Here is a 22,344-nt window from a genome sequence, read left to right as displayed (position 1 = left end):
AGCACTTCAGACACTGAAGACCAGCTCTGGAAGCAGCATTGAGAGAATTCTCTCCCTCATTCAGAGTATACTGAACTATGGGTAGACAGAAGATCTTTAGAATTTTCAATCAGACAGTATTGCCTTTCCCTGACCAAATTCTGTTAAATTCCTAGGAATTTGTTTTTATGGGGTTTTTTGTTTCCCCACTGAATGCATCCTACGAAGTGAGCTGTAGCTCACAAAAGCTTATGCTCAAATAAATTTGTTAATCTCTAAGGTGCCACAAGTACTCCTTTTCTTTTTGTGGATACAGACTAACACGGCTGCTACTCTGAACCCTAGAAAGCTCTTGTGATTCACGTGTCATGTTGGATCACACAAACCCTCAGAGCCTGACAAGCAGATTGCAGTTGTAAAAGAAACTATGGAAGAACTCATTTGAGTATATCGGACACAAACAGGATCACTACAAACCCCTCCCACTTACATTTTGGCGCTGGTATCACCCTTCCTGAAGTGAAGAACCTGAGGCAAATATTGACTTGCAGAAGAAGGATCAATACAGGAGATGAAGGTTTGCTCAGAAAGAATGCTAGAAAGTTATTTCACTGGCAGCTGAATAGCTAACATGAACCCCTGCAGCTGACTGCCAAAATACCTTCAGATCAACACTGGTCACAAAATGGACTAGTCATTGGAAAGTCAACTCTAGTCTTTCCAAGCTGTGGGGAAATGATAGTTACTGTAAATAGATTCCTGAAAATTTCATTGACCTCCAAAGTAGAAAAGACTGATAGTCAACATGTGATTTGCACAATTTGAATTTTAGCTAACCCCACTGTACCAGGTACAATGTATGTGCTGAAGCAAGGTTGGAATAGTTTAAAGAAAAATGATGAATAGTGGCATCTTAAGCTTCTTCCCAGAACCTGTTCAGACCTTGAGTGCCACAGGTGAAAAAGCTCTCTTTATGAGGCACCGATCTGACTAAAGAGGTTAGCAATAGGGAAAATATGTTCTCAGTCAACAAATTGCACAAGTGGGATCTTTGGCTGAAAACAAGCACTGCCGATGTAAGTTCATAAAAATACAGATGGCAGAGGAAGAAAAGCGGCTGAAGGAAAATGGAAGCTTAATTTTCTCCCTTCAGTACATCTTCATTTACAGGGTGAAAGACACTTTTCTTTCTGTGTCACCATCTCACAGAGCAAGAGGGCCTAATGCATTGCGTAAGCTGACTGAAATCCCAGTGGGGATAGCAGAATCCCAGCTGCAGTGTTGACACAGGGAAGAGAGATGCTTCTCCTTAATTTTCTTCATCCTTCTTCATAACCAGTCTAACTAATTTTTGATCCCTGAAGGAGAGAACTTGACATTAGTAATACTAGAACATAGTAAAGAAGGAGTGTGCCATCAATGGCACCTTTTCAAGAGACTACTATTCATGGAATGCATGATAAGTTTAGAAGATCTAAATGGTACCAGAAGTTTTAATTGTCATTTCATTTGTGCTCCTACAGTCAAATTACAAGAGGAGTGCAACTCAGTCAAGATTTGTGATTTGAGGACATGGCTGTAACAGATCCAATTTAACAAATAGAAAGAAAAACTACAGCTAAAACACACAATACATTGATAAAGACATATTAGAGAAATGTTTCTACAGAAGGACTGAAATTCATATTAAGTTCTGGGAACCATTTTCTCACCTGCATCTTCAGTTCCTCTAGTTCCCTAGTTTTATCTAATAATTCCCCTCGGAGCTCAGCAAGAAGAAATTGAAATTTGTCATGGATGGTTTGCTTTTCAACTAACAACCGTTTGAGCTCATTTTGTGATTTTGTATACTCATCCTGTAACCTGCAAAATATAAAGTATTTTTATTTTATACTAAGAATGCCCATTTATCCTCTAAAAACAGATCTTTCTTATGCGGAAAATTCTGAAGTCACAGTAATAACAGAAGTACAGAAGAAAAAGACATCAAATCTGACAAAATATCTACTAGGTGTCATTTCCGCCCTCCCCCCAAAATACATTTGACATGGTTACTATGCTAAATTCTTGAAATTACTGCATATTTACAGATACACTGAATATTTCAGAACCCTCACCTCGCATATGTTGAGACCTTTAAATTGTTGTTGTGTAAATAACAAAGTATTATTTTAGAAAACTGTCAAACTTGTCCTGAAGCATAAATTCGAGTAGTAATGTACATTTCTATTAGACACTGAGTATTTTAACAATCAAAGCCCTTCCTCAATGGAGCAATTTACAGAACTCATGACTGAATCCAGTAAACACTTGTACTGCTACTCCCACAAATTAAAGTCAGACAGGTAACTAGCTTAAAAAAAACAACCAAAAAAACCCCTTCCTTCCAATATTTAATTTTACCTTTTAACAGCTCAAACAAAATAAGGAAAACAGACATTTAAAGTACTGTACCTTGTATGCTCTGCCTTTAGAGTTTGATAATTTGTTTTATGATTTTCACACCGCATTCTTTCATCGATTAAAAGTTTTTGTATTTCTGCTTGTGAACCAGCAAGATCAGTATTTCCACTTATTGGAGGAAGTATACTGGTGAAAGTATCCATCCTGGCTAATATTATTGAGTTGACAACCAGGTAAAAATGAATTCAGTCCAAATCTACCACCTTCAGAAGGATTCCCTCCACTTTTTCTTTTGATGGCATCCCAGGAGGCCAAATTACCTGTAACAAACGCAAGTGCAACTAATTAGTAATACTCATTCATGGTTCAAAAGGCTTCACACACTATTTTTATGCTTTCATATTACAAAGCTTCATAACTTCCTTAACCACTCTGATTTTAGCTATTGGCGCAGCTACAGTGGTGAGTAAAATCCCAGTGTTGACAATGTGTGAGTCTGAACAAAGACAATTTTATCTGCTATTCTATTTTTTAATATTTTTATTTCCCCCCACTCCGATTCTATTCCCTAAACTTTAGGTATCATTGCAGCAAATACTTTAACTTGTTTTCAAATATAGTTGCAGTACTGTATATATATAACTTCCTGTTGGTAACAGTTGAAGTGCTAATGTAAGCAAAGTGCCAGAACTGACTGGATTTTCTTTTGACTTGTCTTGTCCAAACTTGCCCAGAGGAAGAAGAAATTAGAATTGAGCCATCCAGTGAAGAAAAAAGACTGACTATTCTTCCAGTGACTGTTCTCCCTGCCTCTGCTTTTCCAATTCTGACCACTAATCCTTCAGTAAAACAAATTCTGAAGAACCTTCTGAATAAGCAATCTACTTTTCAACCCACGCTTTTCAAGAGCAAGAACAAGAACCACACAGCGACTACAAGCACAATCCAGGATTCTTCCAGATGAAGAAAGCCAAGGCAACACACACAGGAATTTCCAAGCCAGGAGTTGCCATCTGAAAAGTACTATGGTGGCCACCACTAAAACGTGGCTCAGATCTGTACTGTCATGAAACTAAATTCCAAGTCCCAAGCTGTAAAGGCTTCAGAATTGAGAAAGTAATTTTCAGAGATAAGGAACAAGCAAATAAGCAAAACACTCCTAATTGGGGAGATTCTGTGTTCCAAAAAATAGATCTGACTCTCCCAAAAGATTTGGGCAAGAGGAGTACCTTGCTTGAGCAGAAAAACCACACACAAACAAGCAGACTGAGCCTAAAACGGATGCAAAGAAGACAAGGTGGAGGTTCTGTGAACACACCAGCCATCAGAAAGAGAAACTGAGGGACAGTTAGGAAATGGAAAATTTTATACTCTCAGTTCCAGAATACCAGAGTCCTTCTAATGGCTCCTGCTATTCATGCTGCATGGCTTGAGAAGACAGGCGCACAGCACCTAAAGTGTTCACCTGCAATGACACTTCATGAGGAAGAACTGGAAATTGAGAAGATCCGATTTGGAGAACAAGAAAGAGAACCATAGTTTACAAACAGGTTTTTTAAATGTCAAAACAGTAAGTGGTACCTATTTAACAAAATAACCCTGTTTTAGATTACAGTGACATCTTCTGGTAGATTTTAAAACCTGCATAAAAGTCTGAAGCTGTCAGTTTTTTAAAAAAGAACAGGAGTACTTGTTAGACTAACAAATTTATTTGAGCATAAGCTTTTGTGGGCTACAGCTCACTTCATCAGATGCATAAAATAGAACATATAGAAAGAAGATATATATACATACAGAGTATGAAAAGGTGGAAGCTGCCATACCAACTCTAAGAGGCTAATTAAGATGAGCTGTTATCAGCAGGAGAAAAAAAAATAGACTTGGAGTGGCTGGGTCATTACACAAATTGAATCTATTTCCCCATGTTAAGTATCCTCACACCTTCTTGTGAGCTGTCTGAAATGGGCCATCTTGATTATCACTACAAATTTTTTTTTTGATCTTGCTGATAATAGCGCATCTTAATTAATTAGCCTCTTAGAGTTGGTATGGCAATTTCCACTTTTTCATGTTCTCTGTATGTATATACCTTCTTACTATATGTTCCATTCTATGCATCTGATAAAGTGGGCTGTAGCCCACAAAAGCTTCCGCTCAAATAAATTTCTTAATCTCTAAGGTGCCACAAGTATTCCTGTTCTTTTTGCGGATACAGACTAACACGGCTGCTACTCTGAAACCAGTTTTTGAAAGCACTTTTACATTGTCCCATTAAAGTTACTGACTTGCATAAGTACACATAGTTGCCATCCAAGTGCTAAATTGCATATAACATGAACCTCTGACCATTTAATCAACACTGCTGATTAATCCATGGTCAGTGACTTCTAATATTCCATCTAATCATAGAATCATAGAAGATTTAGGGTTGGAAGAGACCTCAGGAGGTCATCTAGACCAACCCCCTGCTCAAAGCAGGACCAACACCAACTAAATCATCCCAGCCAGGGCTTTGTCAAGTCAGGCCTTAAAAACCTCTAAAAATGGAGCTTCTACCACCTTCCCAGGTAACCCATTCTAGTGCTTCACCACCCTCCTAGTGAAAAAGTATTTCCTAATATCCAACCTAGACCCCCCACCACTGCAATTTGAGACCATTGCTCCTGGTTCTGTCATCTACCACCACTGAGAACAGCCGAGCTCCATCTTCTTTGGAACCCCCCTTGAGGTAGTTGAAGGCTGCTATCAAATCCCTCCCCCCCCAACTCTTCTCTTCTGCAGACTAAAGCCCAGTTCCTTCAGCCTCTCCTCATAAGTCATGTGCCCCAGCCCCCTGATCATTTTCGTTGCCCTCCACTGGACTCTCTCCAATTTGTCCACATCCAAAATCACCATTTTAAAAACAAAAAAAATATGCCAAATGTTTGCTTCCTTTTCCACTCCAACATGATATTTCTTTCACCAAATCACATTAGTGCATGCTCCAGGACAGGCAATATACATTCTTGGATAAGCAGAAAATATTTAATTGTCTTGTTAGGGCTACGAACAGGAGCATTATTCATTAACAAGGCAAGCATCACTTCCAGCTAATGGAATAAGACACTTGCTTATAGCCATATATCATACATTAAATCCACAACATGATTAGATAATACATTCAGAGTTTTGGATTTTTTTTTAAAGAGAGTTCTAAAATTAGTTATAATTCTCTCTCCCTCTGAGGACTGTACAGTTTAATTATAACTAAGGTCATCTAACTTTAGAAAGAGGAATATGAAATATTTATATAGTTCAAATTAAAACTCAAACATCTCTAAATATTTTTTTCTGTAAAATATCAGGCATATAGTTTATATGATGGCATGCTGTGATTGATCAAAATAGCCATCCCAAATTCAAGCCTGTAAAACCTTTTACCACAACATCCCGCATATGTACACCCATAGGAATGGGTGTTAATTCTTCAGATCAAGGGGGGGGGGGGTGTTTGCCCCTTTAAAAAGCTAAATAACTTTAAAATAATGTTAGAGAGGAGAATAAAATGCTATGTGAATGTTATCTGCTAAACTTCCAACCACCTTAATTATGTCCCTCATTGTTTCACTCACTTAAATAGAGTTAGAATGTGTCTGGATTTTTTTGTTTGTTTGTTTTTTGTTTTTTAATATGGACTACAACCTTTACTTTAAGTCCTGGCAAATTCAGAGATATTAGTCCTTTAAGTCACCATATCACCATTTAAAAAAAAATTTAAAACATTTTTTTAAAAATGTAATAATAGAATTTGTTACTAACAGTTGTAAATGGTAACTAAATCAACCTACATTTAGAGAAAATTATGTAATCATACTAATTTAAATTTTGAAAACTCCAAAGCATCGCTCTAATTTAAGTGGCATAACCAAGTTACACAATGGTGATTTCCGCGTTCACCGGCAATTGTTTAGGATTACGTGCATAACTCATTCAAGGCTCTGCTTCCATCACTATAGCCTGGTCTAATCTACAAAATGTTACCATATTTGAACACACTTATGATCAATGAAGTTAAATAACAAGGCTGAACATAATTTTTTGGCCAGTGCAGAACAGGACAAGTAATATTCTGCCTTGTGTCAGCTAATTGTATCAGACATTAAAAAAACAAAAAACTTCCTTCAGTTATTATTGTAAGTGTAAAGTTTAATAGTGTCATATAATGTACAGAATAAGCTGTTTACCTACTTATTTCAGTGTTCTAGAATGCAAAGCCAATACCACCTCCCTGTGATCACCTACCACGATCTGTCAGGACAATCGTGTTACTATGAATTAATACTACCCTCAGCCTAAAAGAATAACTCTCTCTGCTGCATGAAACACAGCTCTTTTGGCAACATACTAATGACTGATGAACTCGCTACTAGGAGAAATTAGAATCACCATGAAAGCCATTGATTTGACCTACCCGTCCCATAAAAAAACAAGGACACACACACACCCCAACAAGGAACAGTGAATGGAGAGATAAATAGAAGATTCTTCAATATTCTATATTTACTTTTAAAATCTGTACTTTCTTACATGCCACAGTGAGGAATGCAGTAGAAATACCTACACAAATATTTTTATAACAGATGCTAGGGAATATTTGAATATCCAACACCTATTATATTGAGATGGAACAGACATAATGCTGTGGAATTGTGGAATATTCAAATACTATTGTATTAACTTTATAAATGTAATATGTATCTGTATGGGCTAGTTAGTGACTGTATTCCTGGCTAAATGGGTATGACAAAGAATGCTTCATACAAGAATTAAAGACAATGGGAAATAATTAATGCAAATCTCCAATACTGAAACAATCCAGGTAACAAGTCTTTTTAAAGTTTCACCTCCTAGGGAAAAAGCACATGGCCTGGTTTGACCTGGTTCAAAGACCTTAGCAGAAAGCCTTTGACCTGATTGAAAAAGGAAAGGGATACCATCCAAGAACTGACACAGGCATGAGACTGTGACCAACAGACACAGGCCCTGTGGGAGGACCTTAAGTATTTTAAGCCTAGCAGGGTCTCCATGTGAAAGACGGAGAACCACCTAGTATGTTTGTCAGGAGTTCATGTAAGCTGTTTATTACTTTAAGATATATTTTCTGTGAAAAGCTTTTGTTCTGAATAAATAGTACTTCACTTTATGAAAGCTGGCTGGTTACTAGATAACCCTGTCATTGGCCTGAGAGAACAGAACTGAGGGTGTTAAATTGATGTCAGACCTAATGAGGTGATCACCAAAACTAGCAGAGGTCTGCAACCTAAAGGCCATAACGTGCAGGAAGAGAATCATGGGATTTCACTCAGAGAAAGATGAATGCTGGAGGCCTGTGACCTAAGTGGGGTGTCGAGAGGACAAGTAGGTTGGAGGTGCAGTTAACTTTGGAATTCTGACACAGATCAATACTTTGTTGTATGCAGTGTTGTTGTAGCCCTGTCCTCCCAAGATATTAGAGAGACAAGGTAGATATTACCTCACCCCTTCTGGAAAACATTCCTAAAGTTCTTACATATCTTGCAAGAGAGACACCAATCTCAATTCAGTAGTCACCACTTCTTTCCTCACAATGCCTGAAGTACGGTTCTCAGATAGTAATGGGCTATTTAAAGCCACCACAGAAGCAGTAGATAATTACAGCAGTGCTCATAGACTCATAGACTATCAGGGTTGGAAGGGACCTCAGGAGGTCATCTAGTCCAACCCCCTGCTCAAAGCAGGACCAATCCCAAATTTTTGCCCCAGATCCCTAAATGGCCCCCTCAAGGATTGAACTCACAACCCTGGGTTTAGCAGGCCAATACTCAAACCACTGAGCTATCCCTCCCCCCCTTACCTGCTGATAAGGTGATATACACGAGAGAACTTCCTGGTTATTTTACACTAGAAAAATAAGTGTCCCTGTTACAGCAACCAACGAAGTTGTGTGTATGCAACCTCTCGGACTCATTACAGGAGCTAAGCCATTTTCACAAAGATCCATGAGATTTTTATCCACCCCTCCCAGACCGATGAGCTGACTCGACGCCCAGTGAGACCCGCGGGTCGCTCCCGACCACGCACACTCCTGTAGGCAAGTCACAATTGACAGGGTTTTCTCTCGCCGGTTGCTAAGTCGTTGGTCATCAGCGCCTTCACAGCCTCTCTGCACTGATGCACAGGCCCGGGGCCTTTCCCGTGCGGCTCGCACCCTGACGCAAGCGGTGGGAGCAGGAGCCCGCGGCGGGCGAGGCGCCGGCAGTGGAAGGAGACGTCCCCCCGGCCCCCATGCCCCGACGGCCAGAGCGCAGCGCAGCCTGTTTCTGTGCCCCGCCACTGAGCTCGCCCCGGGCAAGTCGCCGCCCGTTCAGGCCGGGAGCCAGGCCCTGTGCAGCGCCAGGCACGGGGCGGGGCCCGGCCGAGGAGAGAACGGGAACCGCGAGCCTCGAACCAGCCGCCGAGCGCGGGGCAACCAGGACACCGCCACGCGAGGGCCCGAGTCCCCGAGCCGCCCCACCACTCACCCGGGAGCAGTTGCGGGCAGCCGCCAAGAGGGTTTAAAAATGGCGCCTCGCCTCCCGCTGTAGCCGTCCGCCCCGCCCCTCCCCATACCTCCTGGCTGTGACCCCGCTCGGGACCCGTCAGCCTCCTGGAATGTCCAATAAGGCTGACGCCGCTGAGCCTCATGGGAACGCGGAAGCGCGGTTGCTGCGGAAACCGGCTCGCGACTGGGGCGCGCGAACGCTGGGCCCCGCCCCCAGCGGGAAGGGCGCTGGGCTGGCGTGTCTCTGCCGCTGGCGCTGCCTGGCTGCTCCATTGCCCGCTCCCGGCTCCTGTCTCCTCGCCCGCCCCTTGAAAGCCCCCGTGGGCTCGCCCCACCTGGCTCCCGGCGGCAGCGCAAGGGCGGCCCAGCGCCGCTTTCCTCGCCCACAGGCCCCTCCAGCCTTTCGCCCGCGCTGCCCCTTCCGGGGGGGGGAAGCTCCCAGTCCGCCCCTGCCTTCCCCTCCCCCCCCGGCACCGCCGCAGGCCCGGGCTACACCCCGGCATCGGGTCAACGCAGCCGCGTGGCTGCAGGCGGTGAAAACCCTTCGTGCCGGAGGAAACGCCACCACGCGCCCCCTCCCCCCGTAGAGGTGGAGAGGAAGGCGGCCACGGGGCTGGCTTGACCCACGGTCCCCGTGGCTGGCTTGGTCCCTGCCCAGTACTAGAACAAACCAGAACAGGATTTTGCCTGTTGTCAGACAGGGGATGCCCTTTTGAAGTGTCCCCCACTCCATCCCCACCCCTGTGCAGTCAAGCTCTTTAAAACGGTGCCCCCCATGCAGTGTTACTTCACATACACCATGCGAGGGTCTGCCAACAGGGTACTTACAGCAGTATATACCTCTCCTTAACTAGGGCATTAGATACCGTATACACAGTAAGGTATATTTGCTCTTCTGGTGCTGGTTACGTTGCAGAAGTATTTGACAATGAAAGAAAATAGGCATAAAGCAATTGAGCACTTTCACCTGTGCTCGTGGTAACTCATCTACAGAACAACAAAACTTTTATGTTCAAAATGCAAGTTACTATACCAAAATTTCAGACTCAGACTCCCTTAATTGCTAAGATGTACTTTTGGGGTAAGAGAAGGGAATAACAGAACACACAAAATTGGCTGTAATTAAAGTATATGTACACAATTTGAAGTTTCTGACAATGTCAGTGTCTAACTCTTAAATAATCCACTTCAGACAAGTAAGGCGATAGCTATACCTCATATTTTGAACTCAACAATGCTAACTCCAGATCATAAAGGCAGGTGGATGTTACTAATGCCAATACCCCCATTACACAACTGTTTAACAAGAATAAATATATTCACAGTATTGTTGATAGTGTCCATTCATTTACATTTGAATGGATTTATACTATTTTATGAATCAATAAGAGCAGTCAAAACAGTTACCAGGTGCTTTTGATGAAATCTTTAACATATTTTGAAAGATATATTTTGACTAAGAGCCCTTAATCATCCCAGTCTAGTAATGTCCTACCTTTCAAAAGAGAAAGAATAAAAAAGGGCTCTACTTTGTATATCACAGGGTGTGATTTACTTATGTGCCTAACCCCATTAAACAAACAAACAAGAACCAAGTTAAATATCACCAGAATGTTTTTATAGATCTGCACAAAAAATTAGTTACAATTAGTTCCCCTAGAGGTTGCTGTAATCCTAGATATGGGAAAGGCTAGTACGTGTGACAATTATTTCCCAAAGATCAAGAACAATAAGTCTAGGCAAAATGGTTTAATATTTGTTTCTCTTTAGTTGAAATCATGTAAACATTTATGATTTTATAATCATAAGGTTAAGATAAGTATCTTGACAATTTCAGTAGCAAAATGGTAACAACTCGAGCTTATAGCGTTAAATCTATAACAATATTTTACAATACTGCAACAACATGAATACTGATTAAGTTTTTTCTCCAAAGTCAAAGATTTTGTTTTAAAAAGTTAAGATTTTTGTTTTGGATGCAAAGCACAGTAGTTTTACAGAACTGTAAAGTGTAGTTCTCAGAAAAATGACTGTTAAAAAAAGGCTTCAGGGGGTTCCATATTTATTGTTACTCCATATCAAACATGTTCAGTTTAAACGGAAAAGATTTTTTTTTTTTTTGTCAGCCCTGTTCATGCTACCTAAGGTCAAGTAGAGTTCTTTTTGCCTTGCTGGAGACTGGTGTTTGGAGTGGGGGGAACCAGTGCCGATATCGAGGGGACTGATGCTGGGGCCAAGGGGACCGGGATCGTGCATCATCAACAGCACCATCACATTTTGACGTCAGTGACATCTCCACAACCCTTCAGTAAGGTTGCACAGCTGTAACTGGACGGAATTTAGTTGATGCACAAGAAAAGAACCCACCTCACTCTGTATTGGCTCTGCCGGGCTAATAGGAGTAAAAAGCAGTAAAATCTTACTTTAGTCATTAAAGTAAATATGACAGAATATGTATGGGCAACTAATCTGTTGAATAAATTGGTGCAATTTTTACACAGGTATTTTCAATGTAGAACTATATAAATTGGCTGCAGGATTTGTCGGGGAAGAGAGAGGAATCATGCAGTCTTACATCTGCTCTGACATTTTTTTCCCCAGGCAGAAAAGGATCCTGCTTGGTTTCTGGGTTTACTGAGTCAGGAAAGGAGTGCATTTTGGCCAGTGGTCTTGCATCAGGGAGCAACTTTAGAGCTACCCAGACCCAGCAGGTCTAATTGTCTGAAGACCTAAGCAAGGAGCAGAACTGCATGCCCACCTCCCCTAGAGCTGTTCTGAGCAGCATCTTTGTGGAAGGCAACACAAAGCCTGCTTCCCTCTTAATGATTTAAAAATTGCTTTAGTGATGTAAATTGGGGCTGTGCTAGGGGTCTCGCAGGAGGCAACCAAGGCAGGGAGATGAAGTAGGAGACAAAGAGATGGAATTCAAGCGTTCTTAGAAAAGACGGCCAGGGAAGGGAGAACAACATGCATATTGGGACCAGCAGGAGACCTAGGGAGTAGCAGGTGAGCACAGCAAGGGAAGAAAGTGGTTAAACAGGAGAGAGGCCAATGGATGGGAATAATAAAAAAAAAAACAGCTGGAAAGCTGTTTGGTTCCCAATATTTGAGATTCCTTATTTCTACTTGCAAAGTAATCTTAAATTATTTCTTTAACAATGGGAAATTACTGGATTATATGTTCAGAATTTTACAAAAAAAAAATGAAAAAAGGAAAGCTTACCTGAGTGAAAAGAGAAGTTTGATGGGAACAGTCTCTTATATAAGTGCAATTCAGGCTTTCCCTCCTCCTTCCCCCAATTCCATTTTTTTCATAGGATAGATAATACGTAGTCATGGCCAAGAAATGCTGTAATGAATCCGAAAGCTCACTTCAGACTTGTTTGCTGTCCCTATGGAGTAAGGGTGAAAGTAGCTGCTATGTGGAACACACGCAGGTTTTGGTAACCCAGAAGCGTCTCTTTAGATAGGACTGTTGCTGTAGTAGTAGGTATAAATCTATGGTTAATCTATGTTTAGTACATGTCACTGTGACCTAAGGATCTCCTGATGCCAACTGGGAGAAGGCACGTGGGTACAGAATGGTGACAGGGCTCTCCAGAATCTGGTATTTACATTCTAGTTCACTAAAGAATGCCATATAAGGTTTCTACAGAAAGCTTGTGTCACACTGGTCATCAGAAACTTTGCAGAATGTATAAGCAGATAATATGTAAGGAATATATATATTAGAAATTATGCTCTTAAGGTCTTGTAGTTAAAGGACCAGAGAGACTGTGTGCATTGAGACAGATTTCTCCAGACAGGAGGTGGGAAATACTTATCTCCCTAGCTGACCATTGTGTATTATGGGTCTTACAATAAAAGTCCTTTGCATACTGAGTCAAATACTAATGATGAGCTTGTGGAAACTTCAAAAGAAAATAAACAGGAAGAGGTAAACAGCAGGAGCGTGGGGGAAGATCCCCTGTTTTAGAGGTGATATTTTGAGGTGTTTAAGAAGGTCTGGTGTGTTTCAGGGGTGCAGAGAGATGCTCTGGGATCCTTCAGCAGGGGAAGCCAAGCTTCCAGCAGGCTTGGCCTCATGAAAGAAGGATCTCAGCCATCTTGGTTGAAAAATGCTGTGAGGACTTTATTACGCAAGAGGGCATTTGTTAGCTGAGTTTAGGCTCCAGAACGTGTGTTATTACTTTGTTTTTATGTGTAACCCTTTGTTTCCAATATTTATGTTTATCATATTAATTGCGTTCTTCGTTAAATAAACTTATACAGTAGAACCTCAGAGTTATGGACACCTCAGGAATGGAGGTTGTTTATTACTCTGAACAAGCTGTTATGGGATGGCCCTCGGGGGGACTGCTCGGAGCGGGGGCTCAGCTCTGCAGTGGCTGCCCAGTGAGTGCGGGTGGGCCCAGACAGCTGGTTCTAGCCCCCTGGCAGGAAGGGTTATGAATGAGGCACCCTAGGGCACCACAATATCAGTGGGTGCGTGGTGCAGGCTGTGACCCTTTAAAACTGAGCTGCTCCTCCAGATCGCAGGGTGCAGGCAGGAGCTCAGGCTCTGGCAGCTTACACACCAGGCCAGGTTTCAATAGCAGCTCAGGAAATTTCTTCCCAGGCTCTGAACTTGCAAACTTGTCCCTCTCCCAGCCAGGAGGGAGAGGGGGAAAGTGTTCACCACCTCCTACCTGTAAGTGGCTGCCCCACACCCTGGCGAGTAGGGGATAGTGGTGGGGACTGGCAGCCCAGATGTGCCTACCTTTAAGATGCAATACAGGCACAGTACAGTATTTGCTGGTTTGTTTTTTTGGACTCTGCTGCTGCCTAATAGCCTACTTCTGGTTCCCCATGGTGTCCGATTGACCGGTCAATCCGCAACTCTGGTATTCGTATCTTTGAGGTTCCACTGTACTTGCTTTCTCTATAAATAAATCTAAGTGCTGTGAGTTAAGCAGCGCTATGTTCTTAAGTGAACTGGTAGGCTGCAGTGTACTTAGCCACTGACACACAGAAAATTACCAGACCCACTGTTCCTAAGAGGTTGGACACTCTAGGGGTACGCTTTGAGTCCTTGGGGGTTGTATACCTGTTACTCACTCACTCAGAGAGAGAGCAGAGTCCACTGGGGCTGAAAGGGGAGTATCTGTTCTGCCTGTGGCCAGGGTTGTCGGGTTACCCTGGCAGACACACTTAAGAGCAGATAGTAGTGATATGCCTCCCTGGGGACTGTCACAGTCACCTTGGTCTAAATGCAGTCTAGCAGGAGAGAAGCCGCATGGAAAATTAATTAGTGTGGTGATCAAAGTCTCTATCCTACTCCTGCTTCAGCTGGGCCCATGGAAGTATTAGGCAGGCAACAATCTTAGGTAGGTCTACACTGAAAGCGCAGATTGTGATTACAGTTCAAGTAAACGTACCTGAATTTTAATCTAGCGAGCTCAGATACCTGAGCAGAGAAGCTGCTGCATTTCAGTGCAGACTAGTCCACTGAGTAATTACCCCAGGTTCTGGGCAGGTTTGTACAGCCTGAGCTTCCTGAGCCTGCACACTTCCACAACGTCATTGCTCTAGATCAAAGCTAGCTCGGATATGGTTCCTTGTGCTGCAGTCGCACCCTGTGATTGCAGTATAAACATACTCTGAGTTCCAGACAGACAGGACAAAGTCCCATACCTTCTAACACAAGCCCCAGAGATGACTGGCTCCAACAGGTGGGTTATTTAGGCTGAGGAAGAGGAAAAATTAAATAGAGTGGATACTGTATGTGGCACTGTTTGTAGTCAGAAGACTAAATGTCACTGGAATTCTTTACTCATGGGGTAAAAACATGACCCCAGTGAAGTCAAGGAAGTTTTGCCATTAACTTCAACAAAGCCAGGATTTCATCCCTGGTATAATTCTTAAAAAAAAAACAAAAAAAAACTATGGGAGTCAATAGGTATAAGGACCGAGACCAATCAACAGGATATTATGTTGTGTAGTTGCAGCCGAGTCAGTCCCATTTAAGTGGCTTGTTACATTACAGCGGGCTGCTGCCTACACAGTCCCATGTTCTCCATTCCTCTGTTTAGTTTGGATGTAAGCAGTCATTGATTCTGGAACATATGGCTTTTATAATAGTGAAAAAATTACAAAGAGGGTTCACAGCAGTTTGGGAAAGTAGGTGTTTTCTAACTGTTAAGGAAAAGTTAGCGCATGTGACTCCATTTTGGTTTGGGGCCCACCATTGTTTAAATGCCAGCACATCATACACCAGGAGGAGTGATCCTTAGCTACTGAATTCCTGTGAAAATCCTCCTCCTTGTCTCCAGCCTGCCTTGACTCCCAGTATTTGGTTTTTGTCAGTCTCTAACTCCCTGTCTCTTGGCCTTGATGTGAGGCCTCCCATCCTGATAATAAAGGTTACTGATGCGTGGCTTTAGGACCATGCTGTGTAATTAACATACTGGTATAGCACGAGGAATGCACCAAGCAGGGATAGGTGGTAGATAAGACAAGGGTTTGTTTATTGGCTAAGGTTTCCAATGCACAAGGGCAACATGCTTTGCTAAAAAGTATATAACCTTTGTATAATCTGTATTCAGGGTCCCCTCCTGGCTAGCAGGGGGGCACCACGCTCGAGTGTAATAAACTTAGTGTCTTTTGGGAACTTTGCAGTTGTGGACTTTGTTTATGTGCCTCAGCCTAGATTCAAACTGTGCGTGACCTAGCAGGTATAATTCGCAGCATTGGTGTGCATGTCCTACCAGGTGTAATTCGTAGCATTTGTGTGTGTGTCCTACCAGGTGTAATTCGCAGCAGTTGTGTGCGTGTCCTACCAGGTGTAATTCGTAACAGTTTTGGCGACCACGAAGGGACTCTAGGCTCGCCCCAACAAGCGAGACTACACTCCTCCTCTCGGACAGCTCCAGCCGCCATAGGGTGAGTTCACCTTTGAGAACTCCGAGGAGGGGGGGTGTGAGCCGTTGCTTAGGCGATAAGGTGGCACATTTGGTGTCCTTTTGGTATCCCATTATGGGTTCTGGGCAGAGTCTAAGTAAGGGGACCCCTTTGGCTGAAATTCTCGAGAATTGGGGGAATATTTCTGGCACCAAAGGTTTAGGTAAAAAAAAGCTGTAATCTTGTGCAAGGTTGAGTGGCCAGCACTAACAGCTCAAACACCTTTTGACTGGCCACCGGATGGTTCCTTTGCTGGGGAAAAATTAACAGCGCTTAGGAAAAGGCTGGAAAACAAAGCTCCAGCCCAGATGGATTATTGGTATGTATGGGACAACTGGGCTTATGCGCATGCGAAAGGACGTCCTCTTTCCTCCTCCTTTTCTTATTCATCTCAGGGGTCTCCAGCCCCGCTCTGTGCTATGCCTGCTTCTGCCCCTCCTCCGGCTTACCCTCGGCTTTCTGACTTATGCCCGTCACCTCCTTGCTTGCCAATTAGCCGTTCTTTCTGTCCAGGTGACAAGCCTCATGGGGGTAGGACTCGGGTAGCCCTTGTAAGTGAAAATATTTAAGAAAAGAGACCAGGAGGGCTGGGGGCTAGTTAAGAAGCCTACCCTCCTTGTTAATTTGGTAGTGAAACAAAGCTGGTGCTCATGGAAGGGACAGTTCAGAGAAAAAAAAACAGGATCGGGCCCAATCGGGCAGGCAACAGATAGAGAGATTGGAAAACAGGTTGGAAACTTGGAGGTCATAGTGAAAAAAGAGGAGTAAATAATTACAGGAATGGAAAACGTAAATCCCAGAATAATACTTGAAATGTAAAATCTAAGTTAATTGGGTGTCGTTTTGGGAAATAAGCAAGTGATTTAAGAAAGGAAAGTAAGAAGTTAACTCTTTAGTTGCTGGAAAGAATTAAGCAGTTGAACTTTGTAAAATACTGGAAAGAAAAAGAATTCTTGGTTTCTTTGCAGCCATTTTGGAAAAAAATGGGCCCTTTTCCAAAGAAATGCAATTATACAGTGCTACTTAATTAAATATCTTATTAGGCTCCAAGGGGCTACAATAGGTGGTGTCTTCCTTTTCAGGTCGCTGTGTGTTTGACAGCAGGAGTTAAAAGTAAAAGGCAATCAAAAGTCTGGTAAAGTTTATTGTGCCCTTTTTAGAGTAAGAATCTTTAACCTGTGGATCCAAAAGCAAGCCAGAAAGCATTTGTTTTAATGTAAAATTACCTAACTAATAAGGTAGAGGCCACTGAAACCTGGGCTGCCTATAAAACAAATACAAGAAAATATGGGTAATTCCTCTGTTTTGCCTGCAATTAACAAGGGTATTTGCATAAAAAGGAAATATTTTAAGCAATGACTGATTGCCCAAAAGGGGTAGATCTGTGGTTTTTTTTGTCTTTCAAAAAATCAGAGAAAACTGATGCCAGCTGAAAAGCAAGTCAACATCTCATAAATTTACTGGCACAATAGGAATTCTGTTCTGTGTTCTATGTCCTGTCTTGTGGTGTTTGTCTTTTGGCCAGAATTGCTGTGTTTAATTTTTCATAGGACAGTTTAGTTTAAAACTAAATAGAAGGGTTAAATCAAAATGCAGATACTCGTTTTATTCAACTTGGAATATATACTAAAGTTTAATACATTTGCTTAAGTAAAAAAAAAAAAAATTAATTGGCCAGATCTTTTAATTAAAAAAAAATTGTTGTTAAAATTTGCACACCAACAGTCTTCGGAAGCGAGGACATGAAAGGTTAACCCACTCCCCATATTATACATGAAATCCTTCTGGCTACCTCACATTTCTAGCCAGAGGGCTGGGGAGGGAGGAAAGCTATTGGACACCAGAGGTTGTACCAAGTGGATTCCTCAAAAGTGGGTGTGCTTGTCCTGGCTTGTTACTCCAAAGCTCTGTAACAAAGTCATTTTCCTAAAAGGGTGTATGTGGCATACATTAAACAATAAGACTAAAGTGCTATATAATGGGCAATGTACATGTGTTCCCTTTTAAACAAAGGTGTATAAGTAAAAAGTGAAAGTTTCCTTTGCAGGTTAATAAAAGCCATGAAGGGGAAAAAAAAAATAAAACGGAGGACAAGCTAATTCAACGCTGTAGCTGGCAGGCTCAGTCCAAAGATAAGACACTGGCCTGCCCAAGGACACTACTCACAGCTAGGATTTGGCTAACAGCCAAAAAAGAGGGAGGCTTGAATGTGCCCAAGCAGCTGTGAGATCTGCAACACACTGCCAGACATTAATAAAATGTGTTAGGTCTCTGTATTTACAGGTGAAAGAAGTCCTGCTCCAAGGATCCTGAGCAAACCTGCCATTTGTTAAAACCAGGTAACTGTGTCTACATAAAGGTCCATCAACAAAAGACTACTCTGGCCCCATGCTGGAAAGGCCCTTATTAAGTCCTGCTAACTACCAACACCACTGTGAAGTGACAAGGACTGACTGCCTGGACCCATGCTTCTTACTGCAAAAAGACCCCTCCCCCTCGAGATGACTTCACTTCAACTACTGATCAGCCTGTCCCTCCTTTTGGGTTTTTTTCTTTCCTCCTTTTGGACACCAGAAAAATAAAACAAGGTGAAGTGCTAGTAACCTCTCCCTTGTCCACTGACAAAGCTAACCTGCATTCAGTATTTGCTAAAGAAACCAAAGCACTACAGGGTGACGTGCTAGTAACCTCTCCCCTGTATAATGCAAAACCATGACTGTTCCAAAAAAGAAGAAGAAACGCCTGGTCTGCTAAAACCACCAAAATCCAAGGATTCCTGACTGCAAAAGACACTGAGAATTGGCCTTGATGGCAAAGACGGAGCATTGTACATTGGCAGGGAGGAAGTTGCGGAATGTATTCTTGGGATTGTGAAGTAAAGTGGTGGGATGGGTTTATTCCAGAGGCTGGAACCTGTGCTTGTAGGCAAGTATAAATACCAAAAATGCCTTACAGCCACGAACATTACTCCCACCATCTGCCACCACTCCTTTGCAGGTAAAGGTTCCTGGATCCATCGTAGCTACGTTAAGTTGCCGCTGGGACCCGCACCTGACCCTGACAAGCCATTGGACGAGCCACTTCACGAATGAACACCACAACCAACCCATGGACTAAGCTTTCCAGCTACTGGGACCTTCACAGCCCACCAGGACTTTTTGTATTCCTGTTTATTGGACTTACATTGGGGGGTAGTGTTTTTTGTATGGTATAAAGGAGGATGCCAACATTGGTATGGTTTGCCTGGGGGTTTCCTCTCCCTATTCCCAAGTCCAGTACAAGGATGGGAGGGCAATAGCTTCTTGAATTTAACCCGCGCTATCAGACAGGGTGTAAATCGAATGCAGTGTTGGATTTGTATTTATACCTCCACATATTTAGGTCAGGGGGTCCCGTTGGTAGGGGTACCTATCCCCCTTAATCGAACATTCCAAACTAAGCTATGGGCAAACTCTACATTTAACTGGAATGTTACAATCCAAATATGGTCTATTGATATGGTGGCCCAGGGTAATTATGCTTTATGTGTGTCACGACATAAGGGCATAGAAAATACAGTTTTTGTAGGGAATTTTGTGGGGTGCAAGGACACCACCCAAATCAGCTCTGGTGCGGGAGGCCCCTCTACCTCCTCCAGGACCCTGTGGCCAGTCCCCGAGGGGTCTGGCTGGTTTTGGTTATGCAATCACACAGCCTATAAGGTTCTCCCAGCAGGATGGTGTGGTACATGTACCTTAGGGGCTATAGTACCCGCCGTGACAGTACACCAGAACCTGACCCGGAGAGAGATCCGCAATCTAGTATGGAGGGACCAACGAAGTATTCCTTTAAACCCCCTTTCTCAACGGCCCAAAGGCTTTCACTCCTTTGTGCGTTGGTTTCTGCCATGGTTGGGAGTAAGCGAGCTGGAGAAAGCTATAGTTAACATTTCAGCTGCTTTGAAACTAATGGCAAATGCTACTGCACATGCTCTGTCTGCCCTTCAAATTGAAGTCACCCAGCTATCCCAAACTACATTGCAAAACCGCCTAGCCCTGGATTATCTCCTTGCAAATCAGGGCGGGGTTTGTGCTCTGGTCAACTCAAGCTGTTGTGTATTTGTAAATCAGCACCATAGGGTGGAAACTGACATCCACGTCCTCAAGCAACAGGCAGCCCTATTCCACCACATCAGCCTCGACACTACCAGCGCCAGATTCCAGGAGGTCTGGGACTGGCTCACCTCATGGCTACCGGATGTGGGGACTTGGGGACAGCGTATTTTGTATTTACTTTTTTTGACTGTTATTGTTTTTGCGTTATTTTTTGTATGCCTACAATGCTGCAGTATGTGCTGTCGGCAGTTGCTAACCCTGCAGCGCGGTCACTCAGCCCCAATATAGCTTACTGGACGTACAAAAAGAAAGGGAGGACTGTTAAGGAAAAGTTAGCACATGTGACTCCATTTTGGTTTCGGGGCCGCCATTGTTTAAATGCCAGCACATCATACACCAGGAGGAGTGATCCTTAGACACTGAATCCCTGTGAAAATCCTCCTCCTTGTCTCCAGCCTGCCTTGACTCCCAGTATCTGGTTTTTGTCAGTCTCTAACTCCCTGTCTCTTGGCCTTGATGTGAGGCCTCCCATCCTGATAATAAAGGTTACTGATGCATGGCTTTAGGACCATGCTGTGTAATTAACATACTGGTATAGCATGAGGAATGCACCAAGCAGGGATAGGTGGTAGATAAGACAAGGGTTTATTTATTGGCTAAAGGTTTCTGATGCACAAGGGCAACATGCTTTGCTAAAAAGTATATAACCTTTGTATAATCTGTATTCAGGGTCCCCTCCTGGCTAGCAGGGGGGCACCACGCTCGAGCGTAATAAACTTAGTGTCTTTTGGGAACTCTGCAGTTGTGGACTTTGTTTATGTGCCTCAGCCTAGATTCAAACTGTGCGTGACCTAGCAGGTGTAATTCGCAGCAGTTGTGTTCGTGTCCTACCAGGTGTAATTCGCAGCAGTTGTGTGCATGTCCTACCAGGTGTAATTCGTAACATAACATAAAATAATCAACGTATTCATTGATTCCAATGCCAGAAGGGACCATTGCGTTCATCTGGTCTGACCTCCTGTAGAACACAGGCCATAGAACTTCCCCAAATTAATTCCTAGAGCAGATCTTGTAGAAAAACAACCAATCTTGATTTTAAAATTATCAGTGATGGAAAATCCCCCATGACTTGGTAAATTGTCCCAATGGTTAATTGTTAAAAAAAACAAAAACAAACACAAAAAAGAGACACTTTATTTCTAGTATGAATTTGTCTAGCTTCAGCTTCCAGCCATTGGATCATGTTATACCTTTCTCTGCTAGACTGAAGAGCCCATTATTAAATATTTGTTTTCCGTGTAAGTATTTATAGACTAAAAGAAAAGGAGTACTTGTGGCACCTTAGAGACTAACCAATTTATTTGAGCATGAGCTTTCGTGAGCTACAGCTCACTTCATCAGATGCATACCGTGGAAACTGCAGCAGACTTTATATATACACAGAGAATATGAAACAATACCTCCTCCCACCCCACTGTCCTGCTGGTAATAGTTTTTGAAGGGGGGTGAGGGAGTGAGAGAACCTGGATTTGTGCAGGAAATGGCCTAACTTCATTATCATGCACATTGTGTAAAGAGTTGTCACTTTGGATGGGCTATCACCAGCAGGAGAGTGAATTTGTGTGGGGGGGTGGAGGGTGAGAAAACCTGGATTTGTGCTGGAAATGGCCTAACCTGACGATTACTTTAGATAAGCTATTACCAGCAGGACAGTGGGGTGGGAGGAGGTATTGTTTCATATTCTCTGTGTATATATAAAGTCTGCTGCAGTTTCCACGGTATGCATCTGATGAAGTGAGCTGTAGCTCACGAAAGCTCATGCTCAAATAAATTGGTTAGTCTCTAAGGTGCCACAAGTACTCCTTTTCTTTTTGCGAATACAGACTAACACGGCTGTTACTCTGAAATCTATTTATAGACTGTAATCAAGTCACCCTTTAACCTTCTCTTTGTTAAGCTAAATAGATTGAACCTTTAAGTTTATCATGTTAAGGCATGTTTTCTAATCCTTTAATCATTCTCATGGCTCTTCTCTGAACCCTCTCCAATTTTTCAACTTTTCTTAAATTTAAAAAATATTTGTAAGATGATCACAAAATTGTAAATTAAAAAAATTAAAATTGTATTCAAAAGGCAAACTCTGAGGTTGCTTACAGACTGTGTGTCCTGGTGGGCTAAAATTAGATAATATTTTTGTGTTGCATTTATACATTACAGACTTCAAGCCTGATTTTACTTTCATTTACATCAGATAGATACCTGTACAACTCCATTGACTTCAGTGGAGTTACTCCAGATTTACAAAAGTGTAAGGGAGAACAGAATCCGAATCTTCACCGGGAGAGTAGATTGTGAATTAAACAAATGCAG

At 42.6% G+C, this 22,344-nt stretch overlaps 1 protein-coding gene across 5 annotated transcripts in view; it reads right to left on the bottom strand.

Moving 5' to 3' along the window:
• Positions 1–9,041, bottom strand: part of CEP83 (centrosomal protein 83) — a 35,120-nt gene extending 26,079 nt beyond the window's left edge. For 3 of the 5 annotated variants that reach the window (XM_077832260.1, XM_077832268.1, XM_077832288.1), the window contains exons 1-3: positions 8,922–9,041; positions 2,434–2,702; positions 1,692–1,842 (exon numbers count right to left, since the gene is read on the bottom strand). In XM_077832260.1, coding sequence (XP_077688386.1) covers positions 1,692–1,842; positions 2,434–2,585 — 303 coding nt within the window. In that variant the 5' untranslated portion in view covers positions 2,586–2,702; positions 8,922–9,041. Of the gene's footprint in view, positions 1–469; positions 494–1,691; positions 1,843–2,433; positions 2,703–8,921 lie in introns of those variants that run through there. The other 2 variants (XM_077832276.1, XM_077832282.1) reach the window with 2 other exon arrangements.
• Between the last annotated feature and the right edge of the window lie 13,303 nt (positions 9,042–22,344).

Source organism: Eretmochelys imbricata, chromosome 1 (assembly GCF_965152235.1).
Source record: "Eretmochelys imbricata isolate rEreImb1 chromosome 1, rEreImb1.hap1, whole genome shotgun sequence".
In the NCBI taxonomy this organism is placed as follows: Eukaryota; Metazoa; Chordata; order Testudines; family Cheloniidae; genus Eretmochelys; species Eretmochelys imbricata.
Note: the sequence above shows the minus strand (reverse complement) of the source record. Positions and strands in the feature narration are given on the sequence as shown.